General features: G+C 38.1%; 3 protein-coding genes and 1 long non-coding RNA gene across 5 annotated transcripts in view; 1 reads left to right on the forward strand and 3 right to left on the reverse strand.

Annotated features, from left to right (window-relative positions):
• The window catches only part of LOC134798685 (uncharacterized), a 222647-nt gene extending 213672 nt beyond the window's left edge, over positions 1-8975 (reverse strand). The window contains exons 1-2 of the mRNA XM_063771055.1: positions 8121-8975; positions 1810-1939 (exon numbers count right to left, since the gene is read on the reverse strand). Of these exons, the coding sequence (XP_063627125.1) occupies positions 1810-1939; positions 8121-8515 (525 nt within the window). The 5' untranslated portion in view covers positions 8516-8975. The remainder of the gene's footprint in view (positions 1-1809; positions 1940-8120) is intronic.
• Positions 1-19133, reverse strand: part of LOC134798741 (uncharacterized) — a 477103-nt gene that overhangs the window by 306250 nt on the left and 151720 nt on the right. The window lies entirely within an intron of this gene.
• The window catches only part of LOC134798702 (tyrosine--tRNA ligase, cytoplasmic), a 109595-nt gene continuing 105450 nt past the window's right edge, over positions 14989-19133 (reverse strand). The window contains exon 2 of the mRNA XM_063771087.1: positions 14989-16685. Within this exon, the coding sequence (XP_063627157.1) occupies positions 15106-16680 (1575 nt within the window). The 5' untranslated portion in view covers positions 16681-16685 and the 3' untranslated portion in view covers positions 14989-15105. The remainder of the gene's footprint in view (positions 16686-19133) is intronic.
• The window catches only part of LOC134798692 (RNA polymerase II elongation factor Ell), an 80497-nt gene continuing 78616 nt past the window's right edge, over positions 17253-19133 (forward strand). The window contains exon 1 of one of the 2 annotated variants that reach the window (XM_063771070.1): positions 17253-17586. In XM_063771070.1, coding sequence (XP_063627140.1) covers positions 17452-17586 — 135 coding nt within the window. In that variant the 5' untranslated portion in view covers positions 17253-17451. The remainder of the gene's footprint in view (positions 17587-19133) is intronic. The other variant, XM_063771071.1, reaches the window with a different exon arrangement.

Consider the following 19133-nt stretch of genomic DNA (forward strand, 5'->3'; position numbering starts at 1 on the left):
TATAATTTCGATTTTGAAACCTGCTAAAGAAAGTAAATTAGGGCAATTTTAGCAGGATCGCCAGATCACCACTTATAATCACCACCAATGACTTTTATTGTATGTAGAAAGTGACACTGACAGTTTTTATTTCTTTATTTTGTTGAGCCCCTAGTTGTCCAGATGTCAAATACCTAAGAAGGAGGTCGGTAGCAATTATAAAATAAACCGCACATGCAGACTCTATCAACATTGCATTTCCAAAATTATCTTATAATCATGAGACTTTACTTTAGCATTAAGTCTTTAGGTTCAGGAGACAATCATGACATTTATATTGTAGGTCCTACCATAAAGTGTAAAAACAGAACTTACTTCTATTTCTAGCAATAGTACTGAACCTGAACGTAGGAAAATAACGCCATTACTTACCTACTGGATATTTAGGTAGGTATATTATGTAAAAGTAAGTACTAAGTAATGACCTAACCGTCAGCCGGCTACCTAGAGCAACTCAATAATCGCGAAAACGCGACGATATTGTGCCCGTTCAATATACGGCTTCCCATTCAGGTCTCGCCTTTCGCCGAGCTCTAAGGGGTCTTTGTGAAGAAGATGGCTCATCTAGATAAGAGGTTAACGCTTTCACGGCGCGAATGTTGGCGTATCCTTAAAGTCTCGGCCTTGTTGTGCTGGCATTAGCGAGCTCAGGAGGCTCAAGAATTTCGGAATAACCAAGGTAACCTGACCTCGAGTTTCGTAACAACCATGCGTTATTGAAGAACGCACTTAGACTGGTTTTGTAAACCCTCATGCATGGTAAGCGAACGGAATCACACTCTCAGCTATGGACCCGAGTATGAGCCTCAATTTCATAAGGATGTCACTATAAAGAGAATTTATTTCGACGTAAACATGGTAGGAGGAATTTTATAAGGTTTTCCTGCGATATCGACGGTTTTGAAATTCTCACGAATGGGTTTAGAATATGGTGCTGTTGCTAACTTATATTTTTATGTCGTAATCGCAACTTCAAAGTCTTAAAGCAGAGGTTTCAGCAATTGTTGGTATGTATTTAACTAGATTTGGAGCAAGTATAGCATAATATTTTAGCGCGATTAGTTGTGGAGGTTCATCCTAACTGTTAGGACCTAACAGAAGCGTCGTGTGACTAAAGTATGGCTTAATAGAGTAAAGTCATGTTAATTAACAATTGTATGCAAAGTAAGCAATATACATATGTATCAAAAAGTACCTCTATAATGGGCTCAGTATGTAAGGTGGACTCTTTATTTTTGTAACTAGAAATGATAATAATATTATTCTCAGACCGTTCGTTAGATTTTTTTCTCTTCATGTTTTCTAACTGACATAATGACCGACATATGTTTACATTGTCTACACAAACCTGAGAAGCGAACTCATTTTATCCGCCGGCTGCTCGCGCGAGAACCGCTCAAACTTGAAGCTGTTGAAGCGGTAGAGCTCGTTGTCGTCGCGGGAGCGGCAGAGCCGCCGTGTGATCGAAGTATGTGTACACACTGACCTGAGAAGCGAACTCATCCTCCGGCTACTAGCGCGAAAACCGCTCAAACTTGAAGCTGTTGAAGCGGTAGAGCTCGTTGTCGTCGCGGGAGCGGCAGCTGCGGCAGGACCGCCGGGTGATCGAAGTATGTCTACACACTGACCTGAGAAGCGAACTCATCCGCCGGCTGCTCGCGCGAGAATCGCTCAAACTTGAAGCTGTTGAAGCGGTAGAGCTCATTGTCGTTGCGGGAGCGGGGGCTGCGGCAGGACCGCCGGGTGATCGAAGTATGTCTACACACTGACCTGAGAAGCGAACTCATCCGCCGGCTGCTCGCGCGTGAACCGCTCGAACTTGAAGCTGTTAGAGCGGTAGAGCTCGTTGTCGTCGCGGGAGCGGCGGCCGCGGCAGAACCGCCGGGTGATCGATGTGTGTCTGTAATAAGGTGGTTAGAAATTAGTATATAGAAATATTCTAAGATGATGGGATTGAGCTTAAACTTGATAGTTTTACTGTTTCCATATAACAGAGTTCAATTAAAGTTCCTATGTAGGGAGAAAGATAAGAAAAATACATACGAGTATTAAAATACTATGGGACATTCTTGCACAAATCAACCTAGTTAGTCGTACAGTAGATAAGCTCAATAAGGCTTTTGTTCATTTCAGATTCAAATACGGGACCTCCAAAGTCGAAAGCAAAGGGCGCTTGAAGTATTAAGCGTACTATGTCTACCTTTCTGATCTATCATACATCGAGATCAAAATATTCAGTGGCTATAGGTTGGCAAAGCGGGCAAAATTCCACTGGGGACCAGAGAGACCCCAATTTGACCAAGAGACCAGACAGACAACAGGTACCTTTAAATAAAATAATGGTAAAATCAAGTAGATGGTCAGATGTGGTCCATAATATTGCCCAGACTTCGCTCCAGGCAACGATGCAGATGGCCGAAGCTCGAGAGGCCTGGAGAGCAATGATAGGAAGAATACCCCATAGGAGTCACGTCAGTCACGTCCCTCAGACATGAGGTCACGACCAAGAAAAAAATCAAGTAAAATTAAAAAAACTCGTCATAAAAAAAATTGGTCTGCAAAGTCGTCATCAGATATATCGGAGCGGCCAAGGTGCTCAAAAATATCTGAACACGCACTCTAACGCCTTGAAAATAGAGGCGTGTTCACATATTTGTGAGCGCCTTGGCCGCTCCGATATATCTGATGGCGACTGTACACAAAATACTGCTGCGCTCTATCCATGAACATATTAGAGAATCATTAGCAAATGAACACCGACACTCAAAATTCAAAGGTTTATTTGCAGGAGTGGAATATAATTATGTTACGATTCGTTATCCGGGTTATCCTTTTGTGTAACGTTCCCGGTGAAAAAATATGAAAGCGAATGGATTTCGTGCAAAGGCAGTTCCTTTAGCTATTTCAGAGGTGCACCGAACATTTTGATTATTCGGTACCTTTCGGCATATTCGCTTTAGGTATAGGTATTTTTTATGTTCATTCGTTTGCGAATATTTGCAGCAAAATAGTATTGAAAATCTTCATCTCTGGTATAAGTTCTAATAATCTGCAAAAAGTTGTTACCTAAATGTTAAGGATGTGAACGCACTACCAAGTTAATAATTTGTTTACATACGGCCTGATTCGAGGTCACATTTACTGAACCAGCTGCACATGCTGATAACACATTTATTACGTTAAATAATACAAATTTTAAGCTTATTTCAATACAGTTGTGTGGTAGCAAGAAGAGAAATCTAATCTTCAAGGATGGGTATTCCACAGCCGTCTTCAGATCCAAATCTTTCTATCCTTCTTCTCGTTCCTCTAATTCTTAGAGAGACAGCTCTGATGATTGATATTTGTATTTTGACTTTGATCCAGTTGATTATTTGTGAGTATGGTTTCGACCATTTTTCATGGAGCTTAAGGGATGTTCTTTTTATGAAGGATTCATATTCCGTTCCAACAGCGCCATCACAGGAGACCACAAGAGGAGTGAATGAGGCTCTGAGATCTTCTGCAGCCAGGTCGTATTTGCGATGTTTTTCGCGAGCGTGTATTTGGGCAATCGTGGGCCATGTGAGTAGACCATACGAGGCGGCGTCGGCATTTACAATGCGAACGTCAAAGAACGCCTTCCTCGCTGGCTCCCATACACTTTCCAGTAGTAAGTCGCTTATTAGCCCTGGTTGATCTAAGGTTGCGTCTCGCATTATTGGCTCAGTAGTAGCCGAACCCCATGCTGGTTCAGCCCAACTTTTGATATCGTCTCTGTGTTGGTCGTGGCCTCTTTTTATGAGCCCTCCCTTCTTGCAATTAAGTGCATGGTTTAGGTTGAAGTTATTTTCACCACAGCCATCGCAGGTTAGTGGCAGGCTAGAAGGTTCATGCCCGTATCTGATCGCGAGGCCGTCACGAAACTGCGTTGCTGTTATGTCGGTATCATCAGCTTTGGTCGGTAGTACTGTTAGCCACTGTGATGATTTTTTGTTAATTACCCTTTGGATGCAATTCTTTGTTTTTATTGTTAGCTTATCCATGATTGATTCTAATTCGTGTTGTTCATTATTTTCTCGTTTTTTTCTTTCTTCTTTTAAAGTTTCATATACATGTTTTTGATGGTCTTCTATGTTAATTTCATCGCCGGTTCGAATTGCATCTATTAGTATTTTGTTGGCATTTAATGATATTGCATGTGAGGTTTTAGCTTGCTTTGTGGGATCATTAATTGCAAGGCCTCCGAGCCTCGCTGGAAGAGCAAAGAGTTCATGTTCTATAGATGTTATTTCTCTGCCTAGTATGGAGGGTGTTAAATGAGTCTTGATTGCGTTCTTTAGGTTATTGTAGTCTTCGTCTGTTCCAGTAGTCACTCTTTGTAGGTATTGCCACTCGCATTGTAGTGATTTAGTTAATGCGGTATGTACAGCTTGAGGATATTTTTCACAAGCTTTTGTTATTCTAAGGATGCAATCAATCCAATTTTTTGTTTTTTGTCGTATATAGTCGGTTTTATCGCTTATGTCTCCAATAAAACTTCCTAAAAATTGATGTGCTTTTACAATTTTGATTCCCAATTTATCGAATTTTTGTTTGGCAATATCTGTAAGGCCTTCTTTGACTATTAGATAGCTCTTTGTAGGCTCAGGGTAGTAGCCATATCTGGGTCCTTCTTTCATTAGCAGCTTAAACCATTTTAGTATTTCATCAAATTTGCCTAAGCATGCAGAGTCGAATGTATTTATTCTTGTTTTTGCATGTTTTTATTAGAGGTAATATTCCAATCGCGTACATTTGCATTGCCAGTGGATCTCCTTGAGTCGTTCCTTCTTTACTTAATATGTATTTATTGGTATTTCTAAATGATATGACTGCGTGTCCTCTATAGGTATTAAAGAGGAATCTCGAGGTCACATTTATTGTTGGCTGAATATCTGTAGTCCGGTCTGGGGTAATTTTCCCAAGAAAAATCTCGTTAGCGCGGGTCAGGATTTTACTGCACGGAACAACTCCATCTAGCGTGATGGCGTAGCGGTTACAACGTGCGACTTTCATTTCGGAGGTCGCGGGTTCAAACCCCGGCTCGTACCTAACAATGAGTATTTCAGAACTTATGTTCTTCGAAATTTCATTTGATATTTGCCAGTCGTTTTCGGTGAAGGAAACCATCGTGAGGAATTCGGGCTAACTAATCCCAACAAGGCCTAGTTTTCCCTCTTGGTTGGAAGGTCAGATGATAGTCCCTTTCGTAAAAACATTCGGCCTACGCCAATTCTTGGAAATAGTTGCCAATCGGCCCCAGGCTCTCATGAGCCGTAGCAAAAAGCCGGAACAACGCTAGGTAACATGTTGATTTTTCCGGTTTTGTAAATGACGCAAGGTTTACACTTGCAGACTAGAGTCGCACCAAGAAAAGTCTGCAGCGGATTTAATAGCCCACGCCGTGTAAGTGTTATTTATACGTACTAATTTCATATAGAGTTTCTGCTCGAGAATTCTCGAGGCGGGAAATCTCGAGAAATTCGCCCTAAGTCGAGACGGGAAAAAAAACTCAATGCCTCGAGAACTCGAGAAATAAATCTCTTCGGATAAGTAAAAAGAAAACACGCGTACATAACACGTGATGTGTCTATAGGGTATTTCTTTGGGTGGGTTAAAGTAAACAATGATTTTTTACATTTCCAGGTACTTAAACCATTTATTAGGTAGTTAACCAAACAAATAAAAAAATGCCTTGATCCGTCCCCGTTCGTCGTTCGTTCTGGCTTGAATCGATTTTCATGTTTTGAAACTTTATATCTATCATGACTATTCATGACATTCATGACGTGTCTTTTTATAGAAAAACGCCTTAAAAAATGGTAACTATTACTTATGGAAGCAAAATAATGCAAATGATCGTACATGATTAGTTAATTGTTACATATTTGCCGTGATAAATTTTTAAAAGTGTTTTTCAATAAAAAGACACGTCGAGATCACGTATCTTCTTTCTAAAAAAACAAATTATAGGACCATGTAATAACAAATATTTCAAAACTAAATTACTAATGATAAATCAAATTATCCCGATATATTCCTATTAGCAAAATATATATCACACTTTTAGCAGCTTCATTGTTATGTCGAGTAAGTATTAATATTACGTAGTAAAACTTCTACAAGTTTGTCACATCGAGTTAAATTGGTTTGTTTACATTTTGTTAAATACCTAAAGAAATGCACTACAGAATATCACATCGCCGGCGGGCACGTCTGCACCTATAATTTTCGTTTTTTTGTTGATGAATTTTTAATTATTAAGTGCAATTTATGGTAACTAAAAACTTATCATATGTTTGATTTTGATCTCACCTACGATTTGTATGCATTTGATTTGTAACATAGCGAAAAAAAATATATCATGGAGTTTTTACACCTTTCAAAATTTCTCGAGATACTCGAGAAACTCGAGAAATCCTGGTCGAGAATTCCCGTGCCTCGAGAAATTAAAATGGCCGAGAAACCAGAAACCCTAATTTCATAGAAGTTTGACGTTTAAAATGACACTTGCACTGCGTGGGCTATCAAAATCGCTGCAGACTTTTCACGGTCTGACTCTACCTAAGTATTTACTTTGTTTTGTAGCTTGATTTGAAGATTCTGCAGGAATAATAGTCAATGTCGTTAAAAATAAAACTCCGGATGTAAGTCCTGGGGCCTTATTAAGCCTATAGGCAGGTCTATAACAGTAGGTTGCAAACAAAGGGAACTTCAAAAAAGAACACCGCTTGCCCATGTCTAGGCATTTCATTCGCGTTCATTGAACCGCGCAGAAAAGAGACCTCGCAAAACGCTGAATTAAACATGAAACACTAGAAGTGGGCACTAGTCTCCGTTCCTGCTCATGTAATATGTATATTTAGTTATTAAAGTCCGCAGATCGAGCGAGAAATACGGTCTACGTGTCGTCGGTATAGCAGTAAACCTAGTTTATATTCTTGTAGGGATAACGCCGGACCAAAGTTATAGGATTAAGTATCTTTTCACCACACCAGCTTGGAAAGGCTTACTTTGCACTTCAAAAACTGATAGCAAAGTTGCATTTTATTCACATGTGAGGCAAAGTAATCAAATGCAAATTCTGAGTTGTTTTGTTATGTTTGCTGGTAGAATTTACTTTTAAATGATGATTTTGGATGATAAATATTTCATAACATTCATTTGGATTTGGTTGGGTTTGATTTTGTTTGATATTTTACATGGTTGGTGTGGTGAAAATTTTTGTGTTTCACTCAGGGGCAAATTTTGTTTAACCCTCGTGCTTTGAAACCCTCACAACGCTCAAGATTCCATTTTTCGAACCACTCGCTACGCTCGTGGTTCAATTTTGGAATCTTTCGCTTGCTCGGGTATCAATATAAGCACGAGCGGTTAAACAACAACTTTGCCTCCTTGTAAAACAAATAACTATTATTTAGGCGTATCTATCGGATCACTCGGATTTTACGGCATTTAAATTACCTCGTGCATTTTTTGTGGGAGTTTTAATATAAGGCTGACTAGATCTTCCATAATGGCTAGAGTCTACCACGCATGTTATGTTAGTAGAAGTTTTTCTAACAAACTTTGCTTTATTGTCCCTTTAGTTAGTTAACGGGACACAGAAACAACAAGAAATAATTGATCCACCCATAACCGTTAAGCATTTAAATTATTTTTACGTGTTTAGACACGTTTTTAGCAGGCATTTTTATTATTCCGTCCGCGACTTCGTCTACGAGGCCAGAGAGTCAAACTAAGTATGTTCATACCAAATATCTAATTCGGTTCAGCGCTTTCAGCAGCAGGTAACAGACAGACAAAGTTACTTTCGCATTTATTATATTAGTAGCACCGGTTTATAATTACTCTATATTAAGTCCTTTTGTTTTATCAAGTCCTAACAATTTGATTATTCAAAAGTTTGAAATCCAAGATTCTTCAATATCTTCAAACCATCAGTTTGTTTTGGGATAGGTACCTACACTCAAATTAATGTCATTCTTTGATACAGTCTAGTCCGCAATAAGGTAAACATACCTATTAGATGTATTAGAGACTATCACCACTTTACCCACCTGGAGTCACTAGAATGCAATGGCCATTGAATACCAAAGATCTTCAGCCGAGCCGGAGGCCGTCGCTTCTGCTCCGTGCGTGTCTCGCGAGTCTCCTCCACCGGGGGCGTATGGTGCCTGCTGCCCGATGAAGCCCTGGTACCACTTCTGCGGCGCCGCCTACGCCTTCTCTCCACAAGAATAAAATTATCCCCGTTCCTTATAATGTAAGAAGAACGCAGCGTCGACTTCTCGTCCCCCTGTCTTTGTCTTATCAAATCAGCTGTTCTCAGCGTATGTATGTTCTGATACTCGGCCTCAGGTGGAGCGGATGACGTCACTTCCTGGCTCGTTCCGCTTCCATCCCTCTTCTTGCGGGAGGAATGGAGACCAACTCGACGCCAAACCTTTTCCATGAATCCGTATTTCCGGTCATCCCATTGTGCTTAGGTCGCCGGTGTGCCCGCTCAATGACACTATCACAACACCCACATTATCACATCTAGATATCACATAGTCTGAATGGTTCATTACATAGTTTTATCGTACGTATACTAGAAATAACCGCAAATATCCGCACTAGCTGTGAATGAAAGAAAGTATATGCAATTTTTATCACTGCTATCAAAAGCTTATCCGGATAGGCGTATCACAGTCACTGCACCGAACGCGACTGCATATAAACGTGTAAATGTAGTTCGTTTAAAAGGGAAGCCAGCATTTATGAATAATCCCTTTTATTAAGACGTACTGGGTTACTGGAATGAGGGGAAAGAATAACGTGTTTTTTGACATCACACTTGCTGAGGTCCCGGCCCTAGTCAGGGTGCGGGCGCCGCTATACGCATGCGCGCTCCCCCTCGTCAGGCCGAAAATTCAAAATGGCGAACCTCCGACCCCCTTCTTGTTATTGAATATCTAATTTTATCCGTGCATTCATTGTTAAGCCCAGCATCATAATGCATGCACGGCCTACATTCGGTAGATTATATTTAGTCGCAATTAATACAAATAAAATGGCTGACCCAAAGTTTATCCGTGGTCCGCACGCTTAATAATGACCCTTACTAAGCGCCGTATATCGTATATCTTATCTATCTATTCTTTCTTATGTACTTTGTTAGTTATTTTTTTCAATTGTTTGTCGATCATCAATTTAACATGATGAAATCTATCATCACATTTATTTGAAAAGTAATGCGCACTGTTGTGTCCTGTAGAAAAAAAACCGAACAATTTGAATAATTATATTTATATTTTTTAATCCTGAAGATTTTATTTATTTCGTATTATTATTTCCGTTAATGTGACGTGAGTTCTAGGCGGCCCAACTCAAAGACAGACAGACACACAGAGCGAGTCACGATTAGGGTTCCGTAACCAAAATGGCAAAAATGATTTACCAAAATTAGATTAACCTCATTTAAACCCCTAACTGCAGTCTACGAGACTATAATATATATCACTTAATGGTTCGCTATTGATTCAACTCGCCTTCTCCCTCGACGAATTATTGCGACGATACATTTATAAGAGCAATAATTTGGATACACTTTGTAATATTTTGGTGTGATGCTGATGAAATGTTATGTTTCATTTGACAGCAACGTGTGTTCACCGCTCGTGCCTTAAAACCCTCTCAACGCTCTAAAGTCCTTCTTCCTTCCTTGGGCGTTTAAATATATTTGTAATCAGCTGACAAAGCCCTTTCTTTTCATACCCCACATGGTATGTTTTCAGTAAAAAAAATAGTATTTAGTAGTCTACTGTATCAGTTTATACTGTTATTTATTTATTTATTTAATCTTTATTGCACAAAAGAAAAACCTTATAGTACAAAAGGCGGACTTAATGCCATAAGGCATTCTCTACCAGTCAACCTTAAGGCTAAGCAGAGAGATTGTGAGCGGTGGTGGTTATTCAACTTAATGTACTTTTCTTATTTTTGGATATATTTGGTTAATTATTTTTAGACATAGTATAGAGAATATTCACAGTAAGTTTGTATAAAATTCAAATTCAAGCAGTTCAAATTCAACTCTGGATTGTAAATTTTTTTGAAAGTTTTCTAATAATTTGTTAGACCAAGTGATGAACATGTTAGACTATGTTATATATTTGTAACCTACTCACTAAGCCCTTGCATTTGGTACCCCACATGGTATGTTTAAAAGAAAAAAGTTTACAACTTTGTACTGCTGACTTTATGACGTCATATAAACTCATTCCACCAATTTATGAAACGACAACATGCATTTTGATAATCAGTAGACCATGCTGATTCCAACAATACCACTTGTCCGTATAACCCTTTTTAATCCTACGAAAGTTGCTATGCTTCAACTTGGCCACTCCACTAGTTATACACATTAAAACTGCGTCGCCCGTCCAGTGGCGCCTTGATTACGGGAATTGTGTTTTATAATAAACCAATTAATTTATGTATACATAAATCAGTATATTGTTGTCCTACTTGTTCCCCAACTTTTGATCTTTGTCACATGTTTAGTTTCATAGTACGAAGTACCATTTCGTAAGTTTCGGCCCGGCCGAAAGGTTCGGCCGTTTTTTGGCCGAAACCGAAACTACAGCCGAAACATGTTTTTTTGGCCGAAACTGGCCGAAACCGAAACCGAACCTTCGGTCGGACACTAGCTTCAATATCGGTACCCTACATCACAGTCGTACTAATTACGCGGAAAATTTGATTGGTATATAACAACTTTATGCCTAGGCACAGAATAACTAATAGTACTACCGGCCTAGGTGCACTATGGATACTAATTAATAACAAATTTGTTTTCACTTCTCATGCTCAAAAAGTGCACGTTTATGTCGTGCGTAGACGACATAAAATCGCATTTTATGCTCTAGAGTATAAAGTAAAATCGTCTATTACGACCCTTATTGACTTAGCAATAAAGTCCAAATTCTGCCATACAAACTGCCAGCCCTGCCGGCGCGCCCCCGACCAGCGCTCTCCCGATCGGCGTGCCCCGCGCCTCCGACCGGCCCAAGAACAATTTTCTTTAGTCTTGAATAAATACGTTAAAATAACCTAAAATATTTGATTTTTTGTATATTTTCCTCGCAAACGAAGTGAAAAGCAGAGTACAATGTCCATTTTTACTAGTGTCCGACCGAAACATGTTTTTTTGCCGAAACCGAAACCGAAACCGAATGTTCGGCTTTGGCTCTAGTTTCGGCCGAAACCGAAACCGAAACCGAACCTTTTGTAGACTTGTTAAAATCGTTGAAAAAATGTCATAAAACCGGTTTTACACACATATTATGGGGCTGTCAACACCCAATGTCCTTGAAATTGATGTTACTTAAGCAGTTTTTTAAGAAGATTACTAGAGTTAGACCAAGATAATTCTGCAACGATTATTTTATTTTAAACGTCAAAACTTCTATGAAATTATGACGTATAAATAACATTTGCACTAGTTTCACTGCGTATGCTATCAAAATGATTGCAGAATTTTCTTGGTCTAACTCTATTCATTCACCAGTCAAGCCAACATGTAGATACAGGGTCAAACAAAAACGCGAGCGCGAATTTTTTGTTGACAATATCACAAGGCCGGCTACCGATCTTCACCTGGGCCTAAACGTCCGAAGTGCCCCAGTGAGGCGAACTTTCATGCGAAGTCAAAGCCGTGCTTCAGGCTTCAGGATAAGTAGTTGAGCACAGACTCCAACCAATGTCCATTGTATTAAAAAGCGAGATACATATTTCCTTGAGCGCTGGTGGCCTAGCGGTAAGAGCGTGCGACTTTTAATCCGAAGGTCGCAGGTACAAATCCCGGCTCGTACCAATAAGTTTTTCGAAAGTTATATACGAAATATCATTTGATATTTACTATTTTCTTTTCGGTGAAGGAAAAACATCGTGAGGAAGCCGGACTAGTCCCGATAAGGCCTAGTTTACTCTCTGGGTGCTAGTGCCTACGCCAATTCTTGGGATTAGTTGTCAATTTGACCCCAGGCTCCCATGAGCCGTGGCAAAAATTCCGGGATTACGCGAGGAAGATGATGAGTTTTCTTATTATTCCTTTGCCCAGGCCCAGTAACATGCGAAAGTGCTATCTCATTTACTCCGATACAATTAGACAGTGTGCGCGTTATAGGTATTAACAGCCTCTTAAGACTGCGTCGACCGTCTAGTGGCGCCCTCATTAGTGGAATTGTGTTTTATACAATTAATAATAATAATTAACCAATTAATTTCTATACCTATACATGAATCAGTATATGTAGGTATATATTATAGTAGTATACCCTATAATGGACACGGAACCAGTAATGGGACAAAAAAACACAATTCCTCTAAAATAAGTATATAAAAGTAGTTTATAAACACTGGATATATTTTTATCATAAATAAGAGTCCTAGAGCTGATTATGTTTGATTTTTTATTAAATTCGGTTATTTTTTAAGAAATGTGCGTCAACCCAAAAGTTGTCGTGCTACTGAAAAAAAATATCACTAAAAATTCTTAACAACTTCGCTAAGAGAGGTGAGTTAATTTATTAAATTTTAATTAATGAATACTTGATGAAAACTAGAATGTGTTTTGTTAATTGCATTTACCATGAGATAAGGTTGTATACCTATGTTGTACACTATGTTGTGACTCCACAGATGTAAAAAAATAGTGGTATTTGGCCCAATCCCATTATAGGAGCTGTAAAACTGCATACCTCCTATGATGGGACAATTGACATAATGATGCTTGCCATGCCATAATTTCATGTTTTAAACAATACAGAAGTAAAATGTAGTTACGAAATATGTCAACTAGGAGGTATTCTCGGACTTAGGATAAATTAATATAGTTATTCCAAACTTTTATTTAACTTGCCTTGTTAGTTAGTGTGGGTCAAATCTTGGTAGCTGAATTTGACCCACTTTTCGATTTCCGATTCAGTTGAAATTTTGTGTAAGTACGTAATTAAGTATGCAAATCGGATGATAATGCAATATTATGATAACATGGACTTGATCTGATGATGGAGACAGGAGGTGGCCATGGGAACTTTATCGCAATAAACCCTAACTAATTGTGTTTGGGTATATTAGAATTGTCTCGATAAATCTAATACAATAATAATTGGCTGTGGAAAGAAAAATACATTCACCGATAAAAGCTTATACCAAAAATTGATTTTTTTGCCATAACTTATTCCCCATTTCAATATTTTATACTGATAGAGCAATGTCCATTATAGGGGGCCCATTACTGGATCCACGTCCATTACCGGGGGCCCATTACTGGAGCTTTGGTGTCCATGACTGGAGAAAAAAAGCATAGTTTTAATTTGTTAATTATGTGGAAACTCATTGCAGTATCTTTGATACAAGACGCCTAAAACATGACAGACGGATAGGACTTTCATCTTTTAACACGCTAAGCGGAAGACCATTTACATGTACAAGGGAAATATCATAAATACTCCAAATTTCCTCTTAAATGTCCCATGACTGGTGCTGTTACTATAATATTGTTGTCCTACTTATTCCCCAACTTTTGGTCTTTGTCACATAGTTTAGTTTCATAGTACGAAGTACCATTTCGTAAGTTTCGGCCCCGCCGAAAGGTTCGGCCGTTTTTTGGCCGAAACCGAAACTACAGCCGAAACATGATTTTTTGGCCGAAACTGGCCGAAACCGAAACCGAAACCGAACCTTCGGTCGGACACTAATTTTTACCCTCGTCTACTATTTTGGTCTTCGCTTCGCTCAGACCAAAAAATTGCCTCGGGTAACAATGGGTCACTTTATGCCCTTGTTGTACAATCTACTATTTCGTCAATAATACGATTGTGAACAAGGGTAGGTACGGTATTAGCACGAGGCTTTGCTCCCTTGCTAAACAAGTAACTTGTCTCTATCCATGATGTCTTCTCAATCATACTTTAATCCGAAATATGCCTGCTAATTAAGTAATAAATCGCGATGAAATTGTAGCTTTTGCATTAGCAAGTATTACAATTTGCAATGCGCGCCATCTTGTACGTAAGTGCTATACGAAAATATAAAGTCTGACAAAATTTACACTAGAGGACGCTATGAAACACGTTTTAATATAATTATTTTACAACTAAAGTTTAATATCGCTCTCATCTACAGTTTATAATTACTTATATGTGTCAGATAAGACTAATTAACTATTATTTTAACCATTTCTCCTATAGTCAGGATATTCTAGAATAGTCTAGTAAATTCATTGTCATTCCAAAGAGAGATTTGCATCTACTCTTTATCTACTCCGCTAACAGTTAGCTTACAGTTTGTAAATACTTTTCCATTAATGTTTGACTAAGACCAAAATAATTATATTTTTACAATAATAAACAAATAGATTTATAAAATAGTTTTGCTGTTCTATGTATTTATTGTATTTTGTCATTATATTATGGTCTCCGAACGCACCCGACATCTATCAATGAAAGTTGCGCACTAGTGCCTAACTTCAGGCTTATGTTTTTTTTTTAAATTAATGTTTACTTTTGTGGCAAAGACACAGCCACTTTCTGCCACTGAAAAAATATTTCAAGCAGTACATGGGATGCCCCATGTATTAATGGGGATAATGTCATAGAAGCAGGGGGGTCTACCGTAAACACCGAAGTTCGTAAATTGCGGGCATCTTTCTCTTTTACTCCAATTAAGGCGTAATTCGAGTGACAGAAAGATGCACGCACGACGAACTTCAGTGTTCGTGGTTGGTAGGCCCTCAATATTTTAAAATATTGTGCTCTTATTAGGACACTAGCATTTTTGCGTTACGTTCCAAAAGAATTATTAACGTAATTATATTTTTAAAAAATCTTTAGAGCAATGTTGTATGTACAGGTACATAAAATAAAACAAAAAAAAAATTAAACAGAAAATATGTTTATTATTTTAATATAAAACTGTTTAATAAATAAGCATTATTAATCAAATACAAAAATAAAGCAGACTGGGCTTAAATGGAAATGAATACCTATGCAAATATTACTTAATTGGAGCATTTTTCATACATTTTGTAGTTGTTGGATTGCCATTAAGTTTACTTATAAGTTTATTCCCCTGCCAAGTGGCTAAGAGGCTAGCATTTGTCTTAAGATCAACTTGTAACTTTTCCCAGACCTTTTTCTTGGGGTTCAGTACCTCATCTGGTTCACCAGTTTCATAGCCTTCCACAACAATCCTGTCACCCGGTTTACTGCCTTCCGGAGGCAACAACGGCTCCACTTGCTTTGGCTCATCAACAGAAGCACAAAGCACCATACCTTTACTTTCCACGCCCCTCATTTTGGCAGGCTTCAAGTTGCATAAAACAACAACTTCCCTATTTTGCATCTCCTCAATAGGCACAAAATTAACCAGGCCAGATACAATGGTTCTTGGTTCTCCCTCACCTACATCAATCTTTTCAACATATAGGGCATCAGCATCAGGATGTTTAGACACTTCAACAATACGGCCAACTCTAATATCAAGCCTCGATGGTGAAACTTCATCACTTTCAGCATTACCTTTGCTTTTTACTTTTGATGGAGGTGGGTAGGCTTTCTTTGTAAGCTCTTGTAGCTTGGGCTCCTTAAATATTTTTTGAACTGGGGCCAGAAGCCTATTAATAGCTTGTTCAACAGAAGCTTTCAGATCACCTGGATGAATGTCCTGCTTGGCAAATGCTACTTCAAGATCCTCAAAATTAGTGTATTCTACATCACCACCATATTCCGCTGCTCTACTTATTTTAAAAGTCTCACCTGGTTTCATCAGTGGGAAGACTACGTACTTGGTAAAGGAAAGTACTCCATTCTCTGTAATATTGCCAGGTTCACAGAAGGCCTTTTTAAGCTTTTTCTTTACATTTGCAGGATCGTCCAAGAGATCAATCTTGCTATCCTCTTCAGATGCAGACATTTTTCCCCCTGTTAAACCAGGCACCATGGGGTTCATAAGATGAACCCTCTTTGCATATCCAAGTTGAGGAAGATATTTCTCCGCCAGAGTAAATATTTTTCTCTGATCAACTCCACCGAACTGAGCATCTACCTTTAAGTATTCTTCGTCCAATGCTTGGAGTCCCGGGTACAAGAGACCACTTAACAAGGGGTGGTCTACTTGCTTGACCACTTCAGCACCAGCTTTTTTTGCATCATGCTCAGTAATGACAGATGACATACGGTACACATCGAGTGTGTATTCCTTATTCAGCTGATATTCAGTGCCCCTAACAAACTTTAACTTATCTAATGGCACACCAATAGAAGTTAGCATAGCTTTGATTGCTGCCTCATAGTACTGTGTGCGGAGGGCTAGTAGGTCCCAGGGAGCTTTCATGTTGTCTAAGTATGCATGCAGGTCAGCAAAAAGAATAGTTACTTCACAACCTGCCTTCAGAAAGTCTGCTATCTTAGACATCGGCACAAAGTAAGCAACATGAGGTCTACCTGTGGTAGCAGTGCCCCAGTAGATCTTTAAATCCCTTTGCTTTATAATTTCTGTAAGTTTTTCATCTCCTAGTACTTCCTGCAAATTTCTCGTGATGAGAAGTTTCTTGTCTTCCCAAGATGCCATGTTTTCTTGAACTGCCTCCTTTCTGAAATTACACATATAAGGTTAGGGCTGAAATTTTGTACCCAAATAAGAAATCAAAGTATTGATAAATATTAGTTAAAACTTACAAGTTTGAGGTGACCAGATAGATATTGCAACAAGAAATCACTGCAGCCAAATAATAGATACAGATGATAGATAAACACCATTCACATATGGAGAAAATTAGTAACACACGTAGACGTAAGATAGTGGACGATAAGTAGCTTACGAAATATGGTTGAAACTGTAAATCTTAACCTCAAAATGATAATTTACTGTTTTTACCCACTATTCAATATAAATAACATTTAATTGGTGTAGAAACCTATACAATGTAACCAAATCCCTAATGACTGCATAGTTTTGAGGTGTAAAAAAGGAGAAAATAGGAGTTTTGAATAATTTATAAGTGGCATGAAGTTAGCTACGTTTCAAAACTTCTTGTTGCCAACCGCAAATTGGCGCTAGTATCGTCTGTGGGCCAGTGAATGCTCGCGTTTCCTGTCAAATGCGCCATTGCGCATGACAGTCAGTGCGGCCTTGCGGACTGAGGAGCGCTGCCAACAAAGGCCGAGTCGATGGGGTTACAAAAAGATTGTTAATTTGGACATCAAAACCCTTTGTTGTTGTAATTATTATTATAAATAGGTTGTGAATCTGTGATTACTGTTAAGAAAATGTGTGAATGATATGAAACGTGACGACTAGCAAAGGAGTCAGCTGGTCCACAGTGCGAATAGTGAATAAGAAATGGCGGCCTTGCCAGCAGGTGTTCAGTATGGGTTATCATCAGAGTCTAGTTATAAAGAAAATAAGGAACTAGTGTTTGTGAAACTTACGGATTCAGCTCTGAAAGCTATAGAAGACTTTATTAGGAATAATAGGGTAAGTACAAACGCCATATTGTTACAACCAAAATAAAGATAGAGAGGCCAACAATGTCAGAGGCGCCATACTTATATTACAGTAATCAAATTGAAACTGCAAAATAAGTGTTTTTTGCTAAGAATTAGCGTCGGTTTGAGCTAATTGTCTTGTAAAAGAAGTGATGCGACTAGGAAGCCTAACGATAGATACGTTCCCAACAATGTCACGCCACGTCAACATGTAGAATATTTTGCTCTATTATTTTCACCGATTTACATTTCATACGGCTATAATTAGAGGATTCTGGTCATTTTGTTGCGGAATTTGACGTTTACTCAGGAGTTTGGTTACAATCCAATTTATTGTTACGCCTTACGGATCCTGTAAATAGAACTACATTGCAGTAAATAACTGACTTGAGGCAACTTGAGATTATTATTTCAATGACACTCAATGGTTGTCTAAAAGAAAATACTTAAATTTAACTTATATAGGTAAATGTCTCATTACTGTTTTGCCATAAGGTAGAGCTGATTTTTAATAACAAGATGAAAAAAGGTCACATTTATTCTCACTAAAATAATACACTATTTATTGATTTATTCAGCTTTATACAGTTTTCAAATTACAAAATAGTTGTTCATAAAATATTGATATGCATTACTATATTTGAGAGGGTTATTGTGACAGAATATGCACAATATTTTCTTAGCAAAAACACAAGAAAAATTTCATGTCTGTAATTTCTATTAGCGATAATTTGCACATTTAGTGATGGTAATGAACACTGCATGATTGGTACCTGATGTCCAAAACTAGACTATTGGTATCCTCTTAAAATATCAATCTTACTTGTTGAAAGATATTTTTTTCCGATAATAGAGCTATCACATTCAAATGAAATTTTAACCAACTGGTCAAAATAGTCAATAACTTTCAATGTATATTAGAAACTACTTAAGACTACTACAAAGCCTGACATATGGAAAAGAATTGCAGCTATGCCTTTCTTGTACAGTCAACTGTAAAAATATGGGTGCACAAATCATCTCAAAAATATGTCCCCTAGCTCTTATGTAAGCGAATTAAGAACTATGGGACATATTTTTGAATAAGCTGGCACACCCATATTTTTACAGTTGACTGTACACTAAATAAATAAGCTACCTAAGATATGTCATGTTATACTATTGTATTTAAAATAGAGTATGCTAGATTACACCGTGTTGTCCAAAGGTGAAAACAATCTTGTTTTTTACAATAAGTTATTACTTTATCATTGGTTTTAAATATTTAAAAACATTTGATTTCGATTGTTATTACTGTTCTTACAATTCGAAACCACGGACATGAATTCTGTGTTTAGAGCAGGAAAAGACAATATATGCCATTTTGGCTAAATTTTTATAATCTATCCCTGGCAAAGATGTTTCTATGCAATGGTACTCCATATGTGATGCCTCTACTCAACCAATTGCTATATATTACCATTTACCTGTAGGTTTAATCTGTTTATAAAATATTACAGTTTTTTTTGTACATATCTATTCTGGAGAAACTGGTAA

This window comes from Cydia splendana, chromosome 17, assembly GCF_910591565.1.
Source record: "Cydia splendana chromosome 17, ilCydSple1.2, whole genome shotgun sequence".
NCBI classification, from domain to species: domain Eukaryota; kingdom Metazoa; phylum Arthropoda; class Insecta; order Lepidoptera; family Tortricidae; genus Cydia; species Cydia splendana.